We start from the raw sequence: 15720 nt of genomic DNA on the forward strand, positions 1-15720 counted from the left end.
ACTTGCCCTGCACATTAAATCATTTCTAATTAAAAAGATGACGCGTTTACAATTGTCTTTCTCGTCCATAAATAACAGTTGACACAAAACAAATTTCTGCCACTGATCTGCAGGGTTACTTAACAGGTCTGCAATTATGCCCAATGAGACACAACGGCCAGCGGAAGAGGGGAGAACATAAATGGAGGAAACAACATGGAACTCATTAAATGGATAATTAAACTGAACATTTCTTATTTGGAAAAAATATATATTTTTTTGAACTTAAATGATTTTGATGTACCAAATATGATATTTATCTATTTTTTCACTGAATTATATGAGGTACTTTATTGGTTTCTGTCTAAAAAATCAGATTTAAAAAAAATACCCTGGACGTCTGTGACATTTGTATTGATCAAACTGCTCCATTCGCTCTTGTATCCCGGCCCTTCAAACCTCATACAACGTACGCGGGCTATATATATCACACAAGGGTCAGCTACTTCAGTGATGACGAATGTTTCATTGACAGAAAATAAAGTCTGCAAAGAGAAAGAGGTATTTTGAGCATTGCAAAAAACAATCAGAAATAAAAATCTCACACTATTTGCTCTAATAGGCAAGATGAAGAAAAAAGGTACATAATAATAATAATACATTTTATTTTTTACATAGTGTTCATAGCAGACATTACGGTAGAAATATTGACAGTTATCAGGAGGAGGTTGCTCCAATAATATCCAATCTTCACTGGTGAAGGGACAGCAGGCCAGTGCTAACAGCAAGGCTAAATCATTCACAAACACGCTCAGACACAGGTGCGGAGTGGATGACCTATTTCAGCCTCCTCACAAGATTGTCACCATCACAGAAGCCAGTCCCCGACCAATTCAGTACATTCCACGTTAAATAAAACAGATGTGACACCAACACACAAGGACACAAACTGCTGGAGTAACTCAGCGGATCAGGCAGCATCTCTGGAGAACATGGATAGGTGACATTTCGGGTCGGGATCCTACTCCAGACTTCAGCTGTACAGCTTCCCGGTAACTATTTAGTTTTAGTTTTTTCTGTTATTTGGTTCATTGTCTCGTGTACTGAGGTACAGTGAAAACGTTTTTTTGTTGCATGCTATCCAGTCAGCAGAAAGACTATTCGTGATTACAATCATGCCATCCATAGTGTACAGATACAGGATAATGGGAATAATGTTTAGTGCAAGATAAAGTCCAGTAATGTCCAGTTAAAGTTGGTCCAAGTGTCTCCACTAAGGTAGATGATATTCTGATATGCTGATAGGCCTGCTATTAAAATTGAGGTTGAAGGTGTCAAGAAATTATTGCTCAACATCAATACCACAAAAGCAATTGGACCAGATCAGATACAGAATCAAGCCCTCAAGATCGCAGCCGAAGAACTGGCTCCAGTTTTGCAGTTCATTTTCCAACAATCGCTTGACTCAGGTGATGTTCTGCTGGATTGGAGGAAGGCTAACATCACTCCTCTCTTTAAGAAGGGTTCAACCACCAACCCAGCGAATTATCTGTCTTGTTTCATTAACAAGTACTTGCTGCAAATTGCTGGAGCATTTAATTGATAGTAATCTGATGCGACACGTGAGCAAACATAACATTCTTGCTGACAACCAACATGCATTTAGGAGGCATAGATCATGTGAGTCTCAGCTTATCCTGACGACAAATGACCTGGCCAAGCACCTTGATAGTAACGTCATCACGGATTTAGTTGTGCTGGACTTTTCTAAAGCATTTGATGTCATCCCACACCAGAGACTGCTTCGGAAGCTTGACTTCTATGGTATTCGTTCCAACACGAAACGATGGATTTCCAGTTTCCTGACAAAACGTCATCAGCGTGTGTGTGTGAACGGAAAGAGCTCCAATTGGCATCCAGTGTTGAGTGGTACACCTCAGGGCACAGTACTTGGCCCACATCTGTTTTTGCTTTACATAAATGACATCCATGAAAAAGTCGCAAGTACGACCAGACTATTCGCTGATGATTGTTTGCTGTACCGTCCAATTAAGTCAGCTGATGATGAAGATGCTCTCCAAAAGGATCTTGATACTATGGTTGAGTGGTCACAACAATGGGGCATGCAGTTCAACCCTTCCAAATGTGAAACTATGCGTGTCACCAGAAAGAGGAATCCAAGCGCAACATCTTACAATATACTTGGTGCCACCCTAGAAGAATCCAAACAAACCAAGTATCTTGTCATCAAAATTGCAGAATGATCTGCGTTGGAATGGTCAGACTCATCATGCAACGGTGAAAGCAACAGGTGTCCTAAACTTCCTGAGGCGCAACTTTCATCATTGTTCAACTTCTATCAAGGAGAAGCTATACTTCACCCTTGTTAGACCTCATTTGGACTACGCAGTTGCAGCATGGGACCCATACACAAATAAAAACATTTCTTCCATTGAACGTGTCCAAAGACAGGCAGCTCGATTTGTTAATAACACCTATGAGAGAGAAGCGAGTGTCACCAAACTTCTGAATTCTCTGGGGTGGAACCCTCTCCAAGCCAGACGTGAAGCTCACCGTTTGTCCTGTTTTTACAAAATGGTCAGCTCAACATAGATTACAAGACCTACACCAAACCCAAACCAATTAGGAGCAGACGAGGGCATTTGATCCAATTTGTGATCCCAGCTACAAAGACAGATGTATACAGCAATTCGTTCTTCCCCCGCACAATTAAAGCATGGAATAATCTCCACCCTACTATAGTTACCCAACCAGATGCAACTAAATTTATAGCTCTTTCTCCCCAATAACCCTTTCTGGCTTAAGTCCTCCCTCCACCACCTCCATTTGGAATATTTTGGAGGACCAAGAAACCAAGAACCAAGATGGTATCTCAGTACTGCTCTCTAGTTGGTGATAGGATGGTTCAGTTGACTGTTAACAGCTGGGAATAAACTGTTCCTGAATCTGGAGGCATACTCTCTCACACTTCTGTACCTGTTGCCTGATGGGTGAGGGGAGAAGAGGGGGTGTCCAGGATGAGACCGGTCCTTGATTATGCTGCTGGCCTTGCTGAGGCAGCGTGATGAGAATCCGTTCATGCGCTTCCTTGGTAATCTGATCTTTACCATCTTCAATCTATTCACGCCATGTTTTGAATATGTCAACTAGCTTCAAGCATTAAACCTGGGTCCTTACTGTGAGAACCCAGCGCCTTACTGCCTTCAATCCAAACACCATGCTCTTGTCCTCCCTCTTTTCCTCATTATGCACATCCTTGGCTGGATATGTGCTCTACTCTGCAACCACCACAACATGCTCCTGTCTCCATCATTTTGTCAAAATGTCTCATCTAAAACGGAGAAAAGCGACTCAGAACAGTGTTAAAAATGAATGCAGCCCCCATGTCACGAGTTTGTTTGGATTTACATCAGGGGATGGAATGATTGATCAAGCTCACTGCAAAATTGGATTATTCTTTGGTCAATTGGTGCTGGCTACACTCAGGGACTGTACAGGCCCACCCTAGGTTACTAACAACATCTTATGGACAGCCTGTACAAATGAATGACTGGGCGATCAACTGTATAGATTTCCATGCAGAGCCACAGACATCTTCCGCCAGCTGGAAATGGGGCATATCCGAGTGCCTTCTTCACCCACCTCCCCCACATCTTCACCCACCTCTAGTGGCAACAAGCAAGCCAAGCAGGCACAGTAGCGCTGACCAATCCCACCAACTCGATCACTGAGCCAGTGAGGCCACTGGAAGCCTCTCTTCCTATTCCTGCCCATCCTCCCCTCATAGCTGTTTTGTGAGCCTCTCCCACACGATGTTTTTGTTCATATCTGACTTGCAAACTGCTCAGTTAGGAACGGAACTCTGTTGTAATCTGGAGAGGGCCTGTACAATACAACCCTTTAGAAGACCTGCCGGGAACCTGTTAGCTTTAATCAATAAGCTTTAGAAACTGAAATGTGAAGCCTCTACTCCTTCCGAACTAAAACAGAGTGTGTCGAGCATTGCATTTGCTGTAACCCCATCCAAACTCACACTGTTGGCAAAATTGAACAAAGAAATCTTTCCAACCCATTATCATTTGCACTCCAGCCAGGGGTTAGCTACAGCATAATAGTTTCATTTCCAATCTTATGAAACACAATGTGTGGGTAGTAATAAATGCAATAGAAGTAGTTGTCTCACAGAGATTCAGATAAAAATAACCCACTCAAGCTTTGCTATTTCTGTTTATATCATCATAGGAACTCTTCAATGGGATTATTTTGTTGTTCTCACTCCCACTCAATCATTTTCTTTCATATCACTGATGGAAATCTACCCAAATGCCCTCCATAAATCACTTAGCTGAAAAATTACAATGTTTTTTAAAAAAGGTTGTCAACCCAAGACATATGCGCAACTGCAACGTTTCAATGTATTTTTGGATGGTAAATTGAAGACTAAAATCTGAAGATTTACAAGCCTCATGCAACTAAAAGAAATCCGGGGTTTCTATTCAGAATGATGAAGAAACGGCAACTGATGTGCAAACTCATATAACATGGGAGGAATATGGTTGATATGAAGGGTCTCGACCCAAGATGTCCCCCATTCTTTCTGTGGGGGATATTCATGTTAAATTCTATCGTGTATTGTGTTCTTTTTATTTGGATGGTTGTACGGTAACTCAAATCTCACTGCACCAATTGGTGCATGTGACAATAAATGCAACTTGAACTTGAACTATCCAGAGAGGCTGCCTGTCCCAATGAGTTACTCCAGCATTTTGTGTTTATCTTCAGCGTAAACCAGCATCTGCAGTTCCTTCCTGAAGGGGATATTGCTCCAATGAATGTCCTGCTCTTTGTGGCAATGATTACAGGGTGTGGAGGTGGAGCAATTTTGCTTCCATGCATCATATAAACATATTTTTTTGCAGCCACAATATATCTGTAGCAGAGATTGAGGGTGTGGGTATGGAATCCAGACACATTAAGAGATGGTAAATTCCCAATCCCAAATGCCCATTCCCAATCCGACCTCTCTATCCTGGGTCTCCTCCATTGACAGAGTGAGCAACACCGGAAATTGGAGGAACAGCACTTCATATTCCGCCTGGGTAGCCTACGGGCATGAACATTGAATTCTCCCAATTTTGCTAGCCCTTGCTGTCTCCTCCCCTTCCTTAACCCTTGAGCTGTCTCCTCCCATCCCCCCGCCCTCGGGCTCCACCTCCTCCCCTTTTTCATTCCTTCTTTCCCCCCCCCCCCCCCCCCCCCCCCCCCCCCCCCCCCCCCCCTATCAGTCTGAAGAAGGGTTTCGGCCCGAAACGTCACCTATTTCCTTCGCTCCATAGATGCTGCTGCACCCGCTGAGTTTCTCCAGCATTTTTGTGTACCTTCGATTTTCCAACATCTGCAGTTCCTTCTTGAACACATTAAGAGAGCTGTTTGGACATTATACAGCTGCACTCATTCTTGTGAGTGATGCAACCTTGGAATTCTTGGCAACTTCCGCTGCATTCTTGGCTTGAACAATTGTTGACTGAGAAACTGCTTATATAGTTGGTCCAAGGCACTTCTCTTCAGGAATGTCTCTCCACGGTGACGATCTACATGGTATATATCATTACCTACTGAACAGTTTGTTCTTGATGCCAATAAACAGCAATTTTGCTTGGGTTGGCGTGTGCCAAATTGGAGCATAAGATACGACATTGAATGGCAATTGTTCTTACCTCCTGGGTCCATGCCCCAATAAAGACAATGATGCACTCTAAACGGCATAGTGGCACAGAGGGTAGAGCTGCTGCCTTACAACGACAGAGACCTGGGTTGGATCCTGACTGCGGGTGCTGTCTGTGTGGAGTTTGTACGTTCTCCCCGTGGCCTGCGTGGGTTTTTGCCGGGATCTCCGGTTTCCTACCACACTCCAAAGACGTGCAGGTTTGTAGGTTAATTGGCTTGGTAGAATTGTAAATTGTCCCCAGTGTGTGAAGGGTAGTGTTAGTGTGTGGGGCAAAGGGCCTGTTTCCACACTCTTTCCACATCTCTAACCTAAGTGGTTCTAGCCCCAAATGAATAGCAGCAAACATGTTATTAATGTGTACATGGCATTAATGACAGTTACTGCTTCACTTCACGGGGAGGAAACTAATTCAGCCACAAAGGTTGTACTTTCTGCAGCTAGGACCCATCCATGATATTGTCCCATGCTGAAGTCATTACCACTCAGAGCCATAAGAGAGTCCTTGTCCAAGATTGATGGACGTGCGCATGGCACACGTAAAATAAAATCAAGCATGAGTGTATCCCTTTTGTCTGCTCCATCATTCAACAAGCAAATGCTTGAGCTTTTACCTCAGTACCACTGCACGAGTTCTATTTCCCTTGCATGTTTTAATATTTAAAGATCTATCGATGTCTGTTGTGACCTTACTAACCTTTCTGTCCTGGGCCTTCTCCACTGTCAGAGTGAGGCCAATTGAAGGAACAGCACCTCATAATTCGCTTGGGCAAAAGACATACTTACATTCTGGAAAGACGCTCCTATCCCAACGTTTAAAATGTGGATTACAAATATGTGGGAAATACTACATCTTGAGGAAATGAGACTTATTCTAGCAGGAAAACAAGAGTAATTCCTAAGAATATGGTCACCTTTCATTGATTTGTTACGGGTGTAATATGGTGCAAGACAACCCTGGAAAATAATTAATTTAGGTGATGGGTGTGAATCGTCAGGACTTAGGCACATTCCCTTTCCTTTTTGCTTAGCCTTACCTTTTTAGATTCTTTACTTATTTTCTTTTTCTTTTCTTAAGGCCTCCCTTTTCTGTGGGGCCTTTTTGTTTCTTTTTTTTTCTTCTTTTCACATTTTCAAGCACGCAGTCTACTTAGCCATTATCATTCACTTAACGCTAACTACTGCGGACTGGACTACACTCCTATCCTCACTCTTTTCTCTCCTTTCTCTTTTTCTTTCCTCTTTTTCTATTATAGGTTAAAGTTTAAAAAAAAAGGTTGTACAAGAAATGTACAAAATATGTTGCATATTATGATTAAGATGTATGTACATTGCTTTTAATACAATAAAAAATAAATAAATAAATTAAAAAAAATAATTCGCTTGGGCAGCTCACATTTCAGCAGTATGTTTATTGATCACTCTAACTTCAAGTAGCCCTTGCATCCCCTCTCTCTCTCTCTGTCCCTCCCCCACCCTAGTTGTTGCACTACTTTCACTATCGTCCTGTTGAGTTTCACTGTCTGTATAACTCGCTATCACCTGCCCCACAGTTAACAATGGACCACTATGGACTCCAATTTCCTTGATCATCGTTGTTTTTTGCATATCCTTCATTCATTTGTTCTATTTACCGTCTATATCTCTCTTCCTTTGCCCTGACTCTTCGGGTCTCGACCTGAAACGTCACCTATTCCTTTTCTCCAGGGATGCTGCTGACCCACTGAGTTACTCCAGCTTTTTGTGTCTATCTTTTAATATAATGAATGTCTGATAATCTAGATGCACACTTTTACCTCCCTGTTGAGTCAGAGCCATCTCAGGGCTTAATGGAATGAGGAAAAGTACACGACAGTACAAGTTGATGCTGGTCATGGTAGCGTCTAATATTAATGCTGATGATGGCTCACCCCGTTGTATGGTTACCCACTAAATGTCTCCAACATTTAACCTCACAGCACCATGTAAAATGGAGGCTGCTCTTATAGTCAAGGCTGAGGGGGAAACATCAGCACATTTTTTAAGTGCCTTTGCTTTACATCTTGCCCATCTTCTATGGAAAAAAAAAAGAACGGGCTTCAGTTGTAATGCATTTTCTACCTGTGAGGTCAGATTGAAATGACCCTCTCTGTCTTTACAAGGGCTGCAGAGGCGGTACTAGTAGGCAGCTGATGCATACAAATCAGTATCCACGATGAGTCAACAGAGGAGGAATGGGGAGGGAAAAGTAAATGGAATTTTGTCGCAGAAAATTGAATTTTAATTACATTATTACATAAACTCAAAACTACTTCCTGTGATATGTTATGCAGCTCTCCAGAAAGTAAATATTTGCATTTATGAACAAGGTGCTTAGTATACTTTCATATATTGACTCCCTCACTACAATTCAGATTCAGATTCAACTTTAATTGGCATTGTCAGTGTACAGTACAGAGACAACGAAATGCAGTTAGCATCTCCCTGGAAGAGCGACATAGAACATGATTTCAATAAATAAATCTATTTACATGTATACGGACATAGTGTTTTTCCTGTGGGAGGAGTGTCCGGGGTGGGGGGGGGTGAATGGCAGTCACCGAGGTACATTGTTGAGTAGATTGACAACCGCAGGGAAGAAGCTGTTCCTGGACCTGCTGGTCCGGCAATGGAGAGACCTGTAGCGCCTCCCGGATGGTAGGAGGGTAAACAGTCCATGGTTGGGGTGAGAGCAGTCCTTGGCGATGCTGAGCGCCCTTCGCAGACAACGCTTGCTTTGGACAGACTCAATGGAGGGGAGCGAGGAACCGGTGATGCGTTGGGCAATTTTCACCACCCTCTGCAGTGCTTTCCGGTCGGAGACAGAGCAGTTGAAATACCATACTGTGATACAGTTGGTAAGGATGCTCTCGATGGTGCAGAGATAGAAATTCACCAGAATCTGAGGAGACAGATGGACCTTCTTCAGTCTCCTCAGGAAGAAGAGACGCTGATGAGCCTTCTTGATCAGGGTAGAGGTATTGTGTGTCCAAAAGAGGTCATCGGAGATGTTGACCCCCAGGAACCTGAAGCTGGAAACACATTCCACCTCCGTCCCGTTAATGTGGATGGGGGTGTGCGTGCCGCCCCTAGACTTCCTGAAGTCTACAATGAGCTCCTTGGTCTTCTTGGAGTTAAGGGCCAGGTTGTTGTCAGCGCACCATGCTGCTAGGAGCTGGACCTCCTCCCTATAGGCCGACTCATCGTTGTTGCTGATGAGGCCAATCACCGTTGTATCATCTGCATACTTGATGATGGTGTTAGTACCATGTACAGGTGTGCAGTCGTAGGTGAAGAGGGAGTAGAGGAGGGGGCTCAGCACACAGCCCGGTGGAACGCCGGTGTTCAGGGTGAGGGTTGAAGAGGTGTGCTTGTCTAACCTCACAGACTGGGGTCTGTTGGTTAGAAAGTCCAGTATCCAGTTGCAGAGGGAGGGGTCGATGCCCAGGTTACCGAGTTTGGTGATCAGTTTTGATGGTATAATGGTGTTGAATGCTGAGCTGTAATCGATGAACAGCATTCTTACGTAAGTGTCTCTGTTGTTGAGGTGGGAGAGGGCGGAGTGAAGTGCCGTTGAGATGGCATCCTCCGTACTCCTGTTCTTGCGGTAGGAAAACTGATAGGGATCCAGTGTGGGGGGTAGGCAGCCTTTGAGGTGTGCCAGGACCAGCTTCTCGAAGCACTTGGTGATGATGGGGGTAAGTGCAACTGGGCGGAAGTCGTTGAGGCTTGCCGCAGTGGAGTGTTTTGGCACTGGCACGATGGAGGTGGTTTTAAGGCAAGTGGGGACAACTGCTTGGGCAAGTGACAGGTTGAAGATGTCAGTCCAGACGTCTGTCAGCTGCGCAGCACTAGGCCCTGAGGACGCGCCCGGGGATGCCGTCAGGGCCAGCAGCCTTACGTGCATTAGTCCTGCTCAGTGCCACGTACACGTCGTAGGGGGTGAGTGTGAGGGGTTGGTGATCAGCAGGGAGCACAGCCTTGATGGCTGTCTCTAGATTGTCCCTGTCCCTGAAAGCGGCCATAGAAGTGGTTAAGCTCCTCAAGGAAGGAGGCGTCGCTGGATGTGGGGGTGGTGTTGGTGGGTCTGTAGTCTGTGATGGCCTGGATGCCTTGCCACATGCGTCAGGGGTCAGAGTTGTTGTTGAAGTGCTCCTCAATCCTGAGCTTATGGCAGTGCTTGGCCTTCCTGATGCCCCTCTTCAGGTTAGCCCTGGATGAACTGTAGGCTCGAGCATCGCCTGACCTGAAAGCGGTGTCCCGTGCTTTCAGCAGTAGCCAGACCATCGCTGTTCATCCATGGCTTCTGATTCGGGAATATGGTCACCCGTTTGAGGGAGGTGACACTATTGATGGTGGAGTTTATAAAGTCCAGAACAGAGGATGTGTAGGAATCAATGTCCGTGTGGGAGTCAAGGGTCAATCTTTGCGCATCCACAATCCTTTTCACTCATCACTTTAATTTCATGTTTCATGTATCTTGTGTTTTATGACTGTTGGCAGATCAATTTCCCTCCTGAGATAAATAAAGTTCTACCGTATCGTATCATATTTCATGCTGAGATTCAAAATACTGCGAGAAGGCCTGTTCCTTCCATTACCAACACGTTGCAAAATACTGATTGTAAACCAAAAACACTTTTAGCACTGTATTAAACATTCAGGTAGAAGGCACAGGAGCCTGAAGACTGCAACAACCAGGTTCAGGAATAGCTACATCCCCACAGCCATCAGGCTATTAAACCTGGCTCGGACAAAACTCTGATTATTAATAACCCATTTTCTGTTATTTGCACTTGATCAGTTTATTTATTCATGTGTGTATATATCTATATTATGGTATATGGACACACTTATCTGTTTTGTAGTAAATGCCTACGATGTTCTGTGTGCTGAAGCAAAGCAAGAATTTCATTGTCCTATACAGGGACACATGACAATAAACTCACTTGAACATACATCAACCAGGTCAAATCAGGTGTTTGCAGAAGGACACAATATTGTACATGAAGTCTTGAATATAGTTGGAAAGCTGAACAAGTTCAAATATCGTTGCAGAAGGATCGTCTTTTTTTTCTTTTTTTATTTCTTTCCGGCAATCATTATTTTTCTTGTATTTATTTGAAAAAAAGTTAATGTTAATGAGGGTACCTCTATGGCAGTTCCAAGTTCTTCCAACCATGCAATCTGTGCTTTCCACTCTGCATCAACCTTTGAGTCACAACCTCCAAGTGCCTCAGTGAGATTTTTGTCTGCAATCTTCTTTTCCCAAACTGTAAAAACTATATCTGAGCTATGTTTGTCGTAACCTCAATTTAATCATGTTTAAAAAAGAGATCAAAGCAAACATAGGTATATGGTGGGTTAGTGGTGGCGCCCAACGGCAGCGGCTCGACTACAGTCGTCTGTCTTTTTTTATTTTTTGTCTTGTTAAATGTACGTCTTGAGTTAGTTTTTATTATTTTTTTTAGCTGTGTATATGTGGGGGGTGGTGGGGGGGCTGTGGGGGAAACCGTTTTAAATCTCTTCCCTGTGCGGGGACCCGACTATTCCCTGTCGGGTCTCGGATGTCGTTGGGCCTAACATCGTGGAGCCGGCGGCGACCTCCGGCCGGGACTAACCTGAGGGCTCCAGTTGCAGAGCCTGCGGAACTGACATCGCGGAGCTGGCCAACTTCGGAGCGGGAAGAGCTGTGGTGGCGTGCGGCTGCGACCCGACTTTTGGAGTTCGGAGGCACCGGCCGCAGACCCAGTGGACGGGAACATCGGGAGCTCACAGGTCCCTGGTGGGAGACCGCTTTTCCGAGCTCCGCAACGGTGACTTCTCCCGCTGGAATCGCGGGTTTAAGGACATGGAGCCGGGGCCTAACATCGCCCGGCGTGGCTTAAACGGCCTCAGGACTTACCATCGCCCACCGGGGGCTTTAACATCGGAGCCCCAGTTCGCCTCGACACTGCAGTTGGACTGCTGGACCACGGGAGAAGGAACAAAGGGAAGAGATAAAGACTTTGCCTTCCATCACAGTGAGGAGATGTTGGAGACTCACTGTGATGGATGTTTATGTAAACTGTGTTAAGTGTGGGTCTTGGATTGTTTTGTAATGTAAAAAACTGTAGAAATGATATTTCGTTCAAACCTAGGTTTGAATGACAATAAATTACATTCTATTCTATTCTATTCTATTCTATGACGATATGCCAGGGTGAAGAAATGCAGGTGAGTGTCTTGCAGAATTGGGCACCTAATTTATCTTTCAGCAGTGAATTAGAGCCAATCAAATGTTTCTGCAGAGAGATAAAGTGCGACACAAAGGTGCACAAGAAGCTGGCTGGAAGGTTTATTCATTAGTCACTTTCCATGACAATCACTATACATCCTCAGGTAATATCATAATGCTATTCTGAAATGAGTTGGTAGAAGGCAGGCAATGTACATTGCTCTTCCATTAGATCAGCTAGATGCACAGAGCTTCTTGCCCATAGGAGGGGAATCGAGAACCAAAAGACATAGGTTTAAGGTGAGAGGGGGAAGATTTAATTGGAACCCGAGGGGTAACTTTTTTCACACAAAGAGTGGTGGCTGTATGGAACTAGCTGCCAGTGAAGGTAGTTGAGGCAGGTGCTATCACAATGTTTAAGAAACATTTAGACAGGTATATGGATAGGGCAGGTTTAGAAGGATATGGGTCAAAAACAGGCAGGTTGGATTAGTGTAGATGGGACATCTTGTCTGCTGTCAGCAAGTTGGGACAAAGGGTCTGTTTCCACACTATAAGACTCTATGACTCAATGACTATTATAATTCTGCTCACTTGACACAATATGACAACAAGGAGATATTGCAATAATTTGGTGTATGCACATGTAAATCAGTACACCTTGCTGTCATCGCTATATTAGTACAAGTTTTGCAAAGTTTTAGCAGATCAACCTACCTTCCAGTTACTCTTAATTCCATCCTCAGAGTACTGAATTTCAAACAGATGTGCATAGGGTGGAAGAAATGGCTTTTCCCAGCTGATATTTAAATAACGTCCATTTAAGATGATTTCTGCCTCGACATTGGAGGGTGCCAAAGGTTTCACTAAAAATATGAAAAAGAAAAAGAAACACTGATGGTTATTTAAGTGTTTAGATAATATGGAGTTTATGTTCCATATCTAAGGTTACAACAGTCAAATTAAAATGAAGTAGCACTTTTTTGAAAACAGTAAGGAAGACTGAAGCCGAGAGAGGAGAAAGGATAAGGAACCTTTTCTTATAATCTAAAATGGCTTATAATCTGTTGTGGGGAGAAATACGCTGGGATTTCTCTCGTCACATGATGAATGGGTGTAGTGGGTTGTGTACAGATTTCCTGATTCATTGGATCAGACAGTGCTTGATGTGGCTTGCATCCAGCTACAATCTTTCCATTGCCATCACACACCCACACCAATCCCCGTGATATTCTCACAGTCACACTTACAGTTCCACTCGAGCTGGAGTGCAACAAGCTCCTGAAGCCACAGTCCCCTAGTGAAGCAAAACAGGTCACAAGGGACAAGTAGGTGATCCTTGAAGTCCTGCTCCACAAGACCCTGATAGTCTTATGAAGGCTTACTATTGACAAAGGCTTTTAACTATTTTAAATTCCTCAGCTAATAAGAAAGATAAACAATAAATTATGAATGGGCTGTACTTGTTAAGCCAACCATTTCTGACCCAAAGCTGGCAGCCCCCAACTCATGAAGTTTGTGGTTTATCGCTGAACTCAGCACAGCGGATGTCCGGTTCATTTTTGGCTATCATGTTCCCTCAAACAAGAAAAACGGATATCCACTCTGAGGGCCACATGAATGGCAAGGGTGCTGGATATAAGGATAGTTTGTGAATATTATTGAAGGTAAAGCTAATGAATGTATGTATACTCGCTGAGAATGTTGGAAGAGATTTTGCACTGGTCTTGGTTTGTTTGTATATCTATCTATCTATCTATCTATCTGAATAAAAAACTTTATTTTTTTCTGAAAAAAAATGCTCGCAGTTTCGATTGCTCGCAGATTCGGAAGGATCCTTTTACATGTACGGCTGCCGGCTGCCGCCTGCCACGACAATGCCGAGATCTTTTCCAGAGATTTCAGTGGAGACAAGTATCCGCCCACATTACATTTCATCGTGTTTAAGCACACGTTTTTAATCAAATCCTTCTCCCCCGAACTCCCAATATTTCAAAATAAACTGGCTTCTCACCCATAGTGAGCAGCCATGGGGGTAGACATTTCACATTTTCATTAGATTTTTATGTTTATGTCCACATTTTTCATTAAATCCTTCTAGTTCATTTTGTCGCGCTGGCCAGCGACCATAACTGTCTCGCCTCAAAGACGCATTTAACACCGCATGATTCCTGCAGTAGATGCTCCCTTGGGGGCTAGGGTAGGGTCTGAGGAGGGCCCAACGGGTTTTTTTAGTATCTTTTATTATTCTGAATAAAATTTATTTTTTGAAAAAAATTTTGATTGTTCAAGGTCTTCCGCTTCTGATTAAAGTTTGTGATTTTTGGAATAAAACTGTTTTTTTTTGCACAGTGGGATAAGTCAGAGATGGATATGAAATGAGCTACAAGGAAACATCTCTGGCAATCGCTTTGGACAGGCTGGTGTGATAGAATATAGAACACAGAACAATACAGCAAATGAGCAGGCCCTTCAGCCCACGATGTCTGTGCTAACCATTATACCAATTTAAACTAAACCCCCCTACCTGCCCATTGTCCATATCAGTCCAATTTCTGCATTTACTTAAACCTGTCTAAATGACTTAAATGTTGCTATCATATCTGTTTCCACCACTTTCCCTGACAATGCTTTCCAAGCACCAATCACTCTCTGTTAAAGATTTGCCTTGGAAATCTCTTCTAAACTTTCCCCCTTCACTTTAAATCTATGCTCTTCAGTATTTGGCATTTCTATCCTGCAAAACAAAAATCTCTGACTACCGACCATACCTGCGCATCTAATAACTTTATGTACTTCCATCATGTCGACCTTCAGCCTCCAACGCTCCAGAGAAAACAACCCGTTTGCCCAATTATTCCTTATAGCTAACAGCCTGATGAACGTGAATGTGACATTTTAGACCATTATTTCACTATTAAAAGGGAGAATGTTTGCGCGGTGAAAAAGTTCGTAAAAAATTCTCCCATTTCATCACATGCAGGCTCAAAATAAGGTAGAACCCCTTCAATGAAAGGGACTTTTACCTGGAAAGGAATTTCCTGTTTAATCTAATGGTATCCTAGGTAGTTAAAATTGGTGGAGTTGTAGACAGCGATGATAGTTATCATGATTTACAGCAGTATCTTGATCAGCTGGGCAAGTGGACTGAGAAATTACTAATGGTGTTTAATTCGGGTAAGTGCGAGATGTATTTTGGGATGTCAAACCAGAACAGAACCTTCACAGTGGGCAGTAGGGCCCTGGAGAGAGTTGCAAAGTTGAATAATCTAGGAATTCAAGTACATACTGGCATGTCAGTTACATCTCATGATATTATGGAGGTGTATAAAATCATGAGGGAAATAAGATCGGATGAAAGCACTGAGTCTTTTGCCTGGGGTAAGGGATTCAAGAACCAGAGAGCAGAACTTTAAGATGAGAGGGGAAAGATTTAATAGGAACATGAGGGACAACTCTTTTTACACAGTGGGTATATGGAATGAGATGCCAGAGGAAGAAGTTGATGCAAGTACAGTAACAACATTTAAAAGTTACTTTAATGGATAGGAAAAGTTTAGAGGATGGGTAAATAGTACTAGCTTAGATGGGGGCATATTGGCCAACACAAACGAGTTCAGCCAAAATGCCTGTTTCCCTGCTATATTACTCTATGGCACAGTGATTATTCAAAAGAATGCATTCTCTAAATCAGTGCTTCTTAAACTATTTCAGTGTCATTCACCCTTGAGTTTTATCACAAAATTTCATTCACCCTCGA

General features: G+C 43.4%; 1 protein-coding gene across 7 annotated transcripts in view; it reads right to left on the reverse strand.

Annotated features, from left to right (window-relative positions):
* The window catches only part of lepr (leptin receptor), a 96201-nt gene that overhangs the window by 28230 nt on the left and 52251 nt on the right, over nt 1-15720 (reverse strand). For all 7 annotated transcript variants that reach the window (XM_055642059.1, XM_055642057.1, XM_055642060.1 and 4 more), the window contains 2 exons: nt 12678-12826; nt 371-524 (listed from right to left, as the gene is read on the reverse strand). In XM_055642059.1, coding sequence (XP_055498034.1) covers nt 371-524; nt 12678-12826 — 303 coding nt within the window. The remainder of the gene's footprint in view (nt 1-370; nt 525-12677; nt 12827-15720) is intronic.

This window comes from Leucoraja erinacea, chromosome 10 (assembly GCF_028641065.1).
Source record: "Leucoraja erinacea ecotype New England chromosome 10, Leri_hhj_1, whole genome shotgun sequence".
Lineage (NCBI taxonomy): Eukaryota > Metazoa > Chordata > Chondrichthyes > Rajiformes > Rajidae > Leucoraja > Leucoraja erinaceus.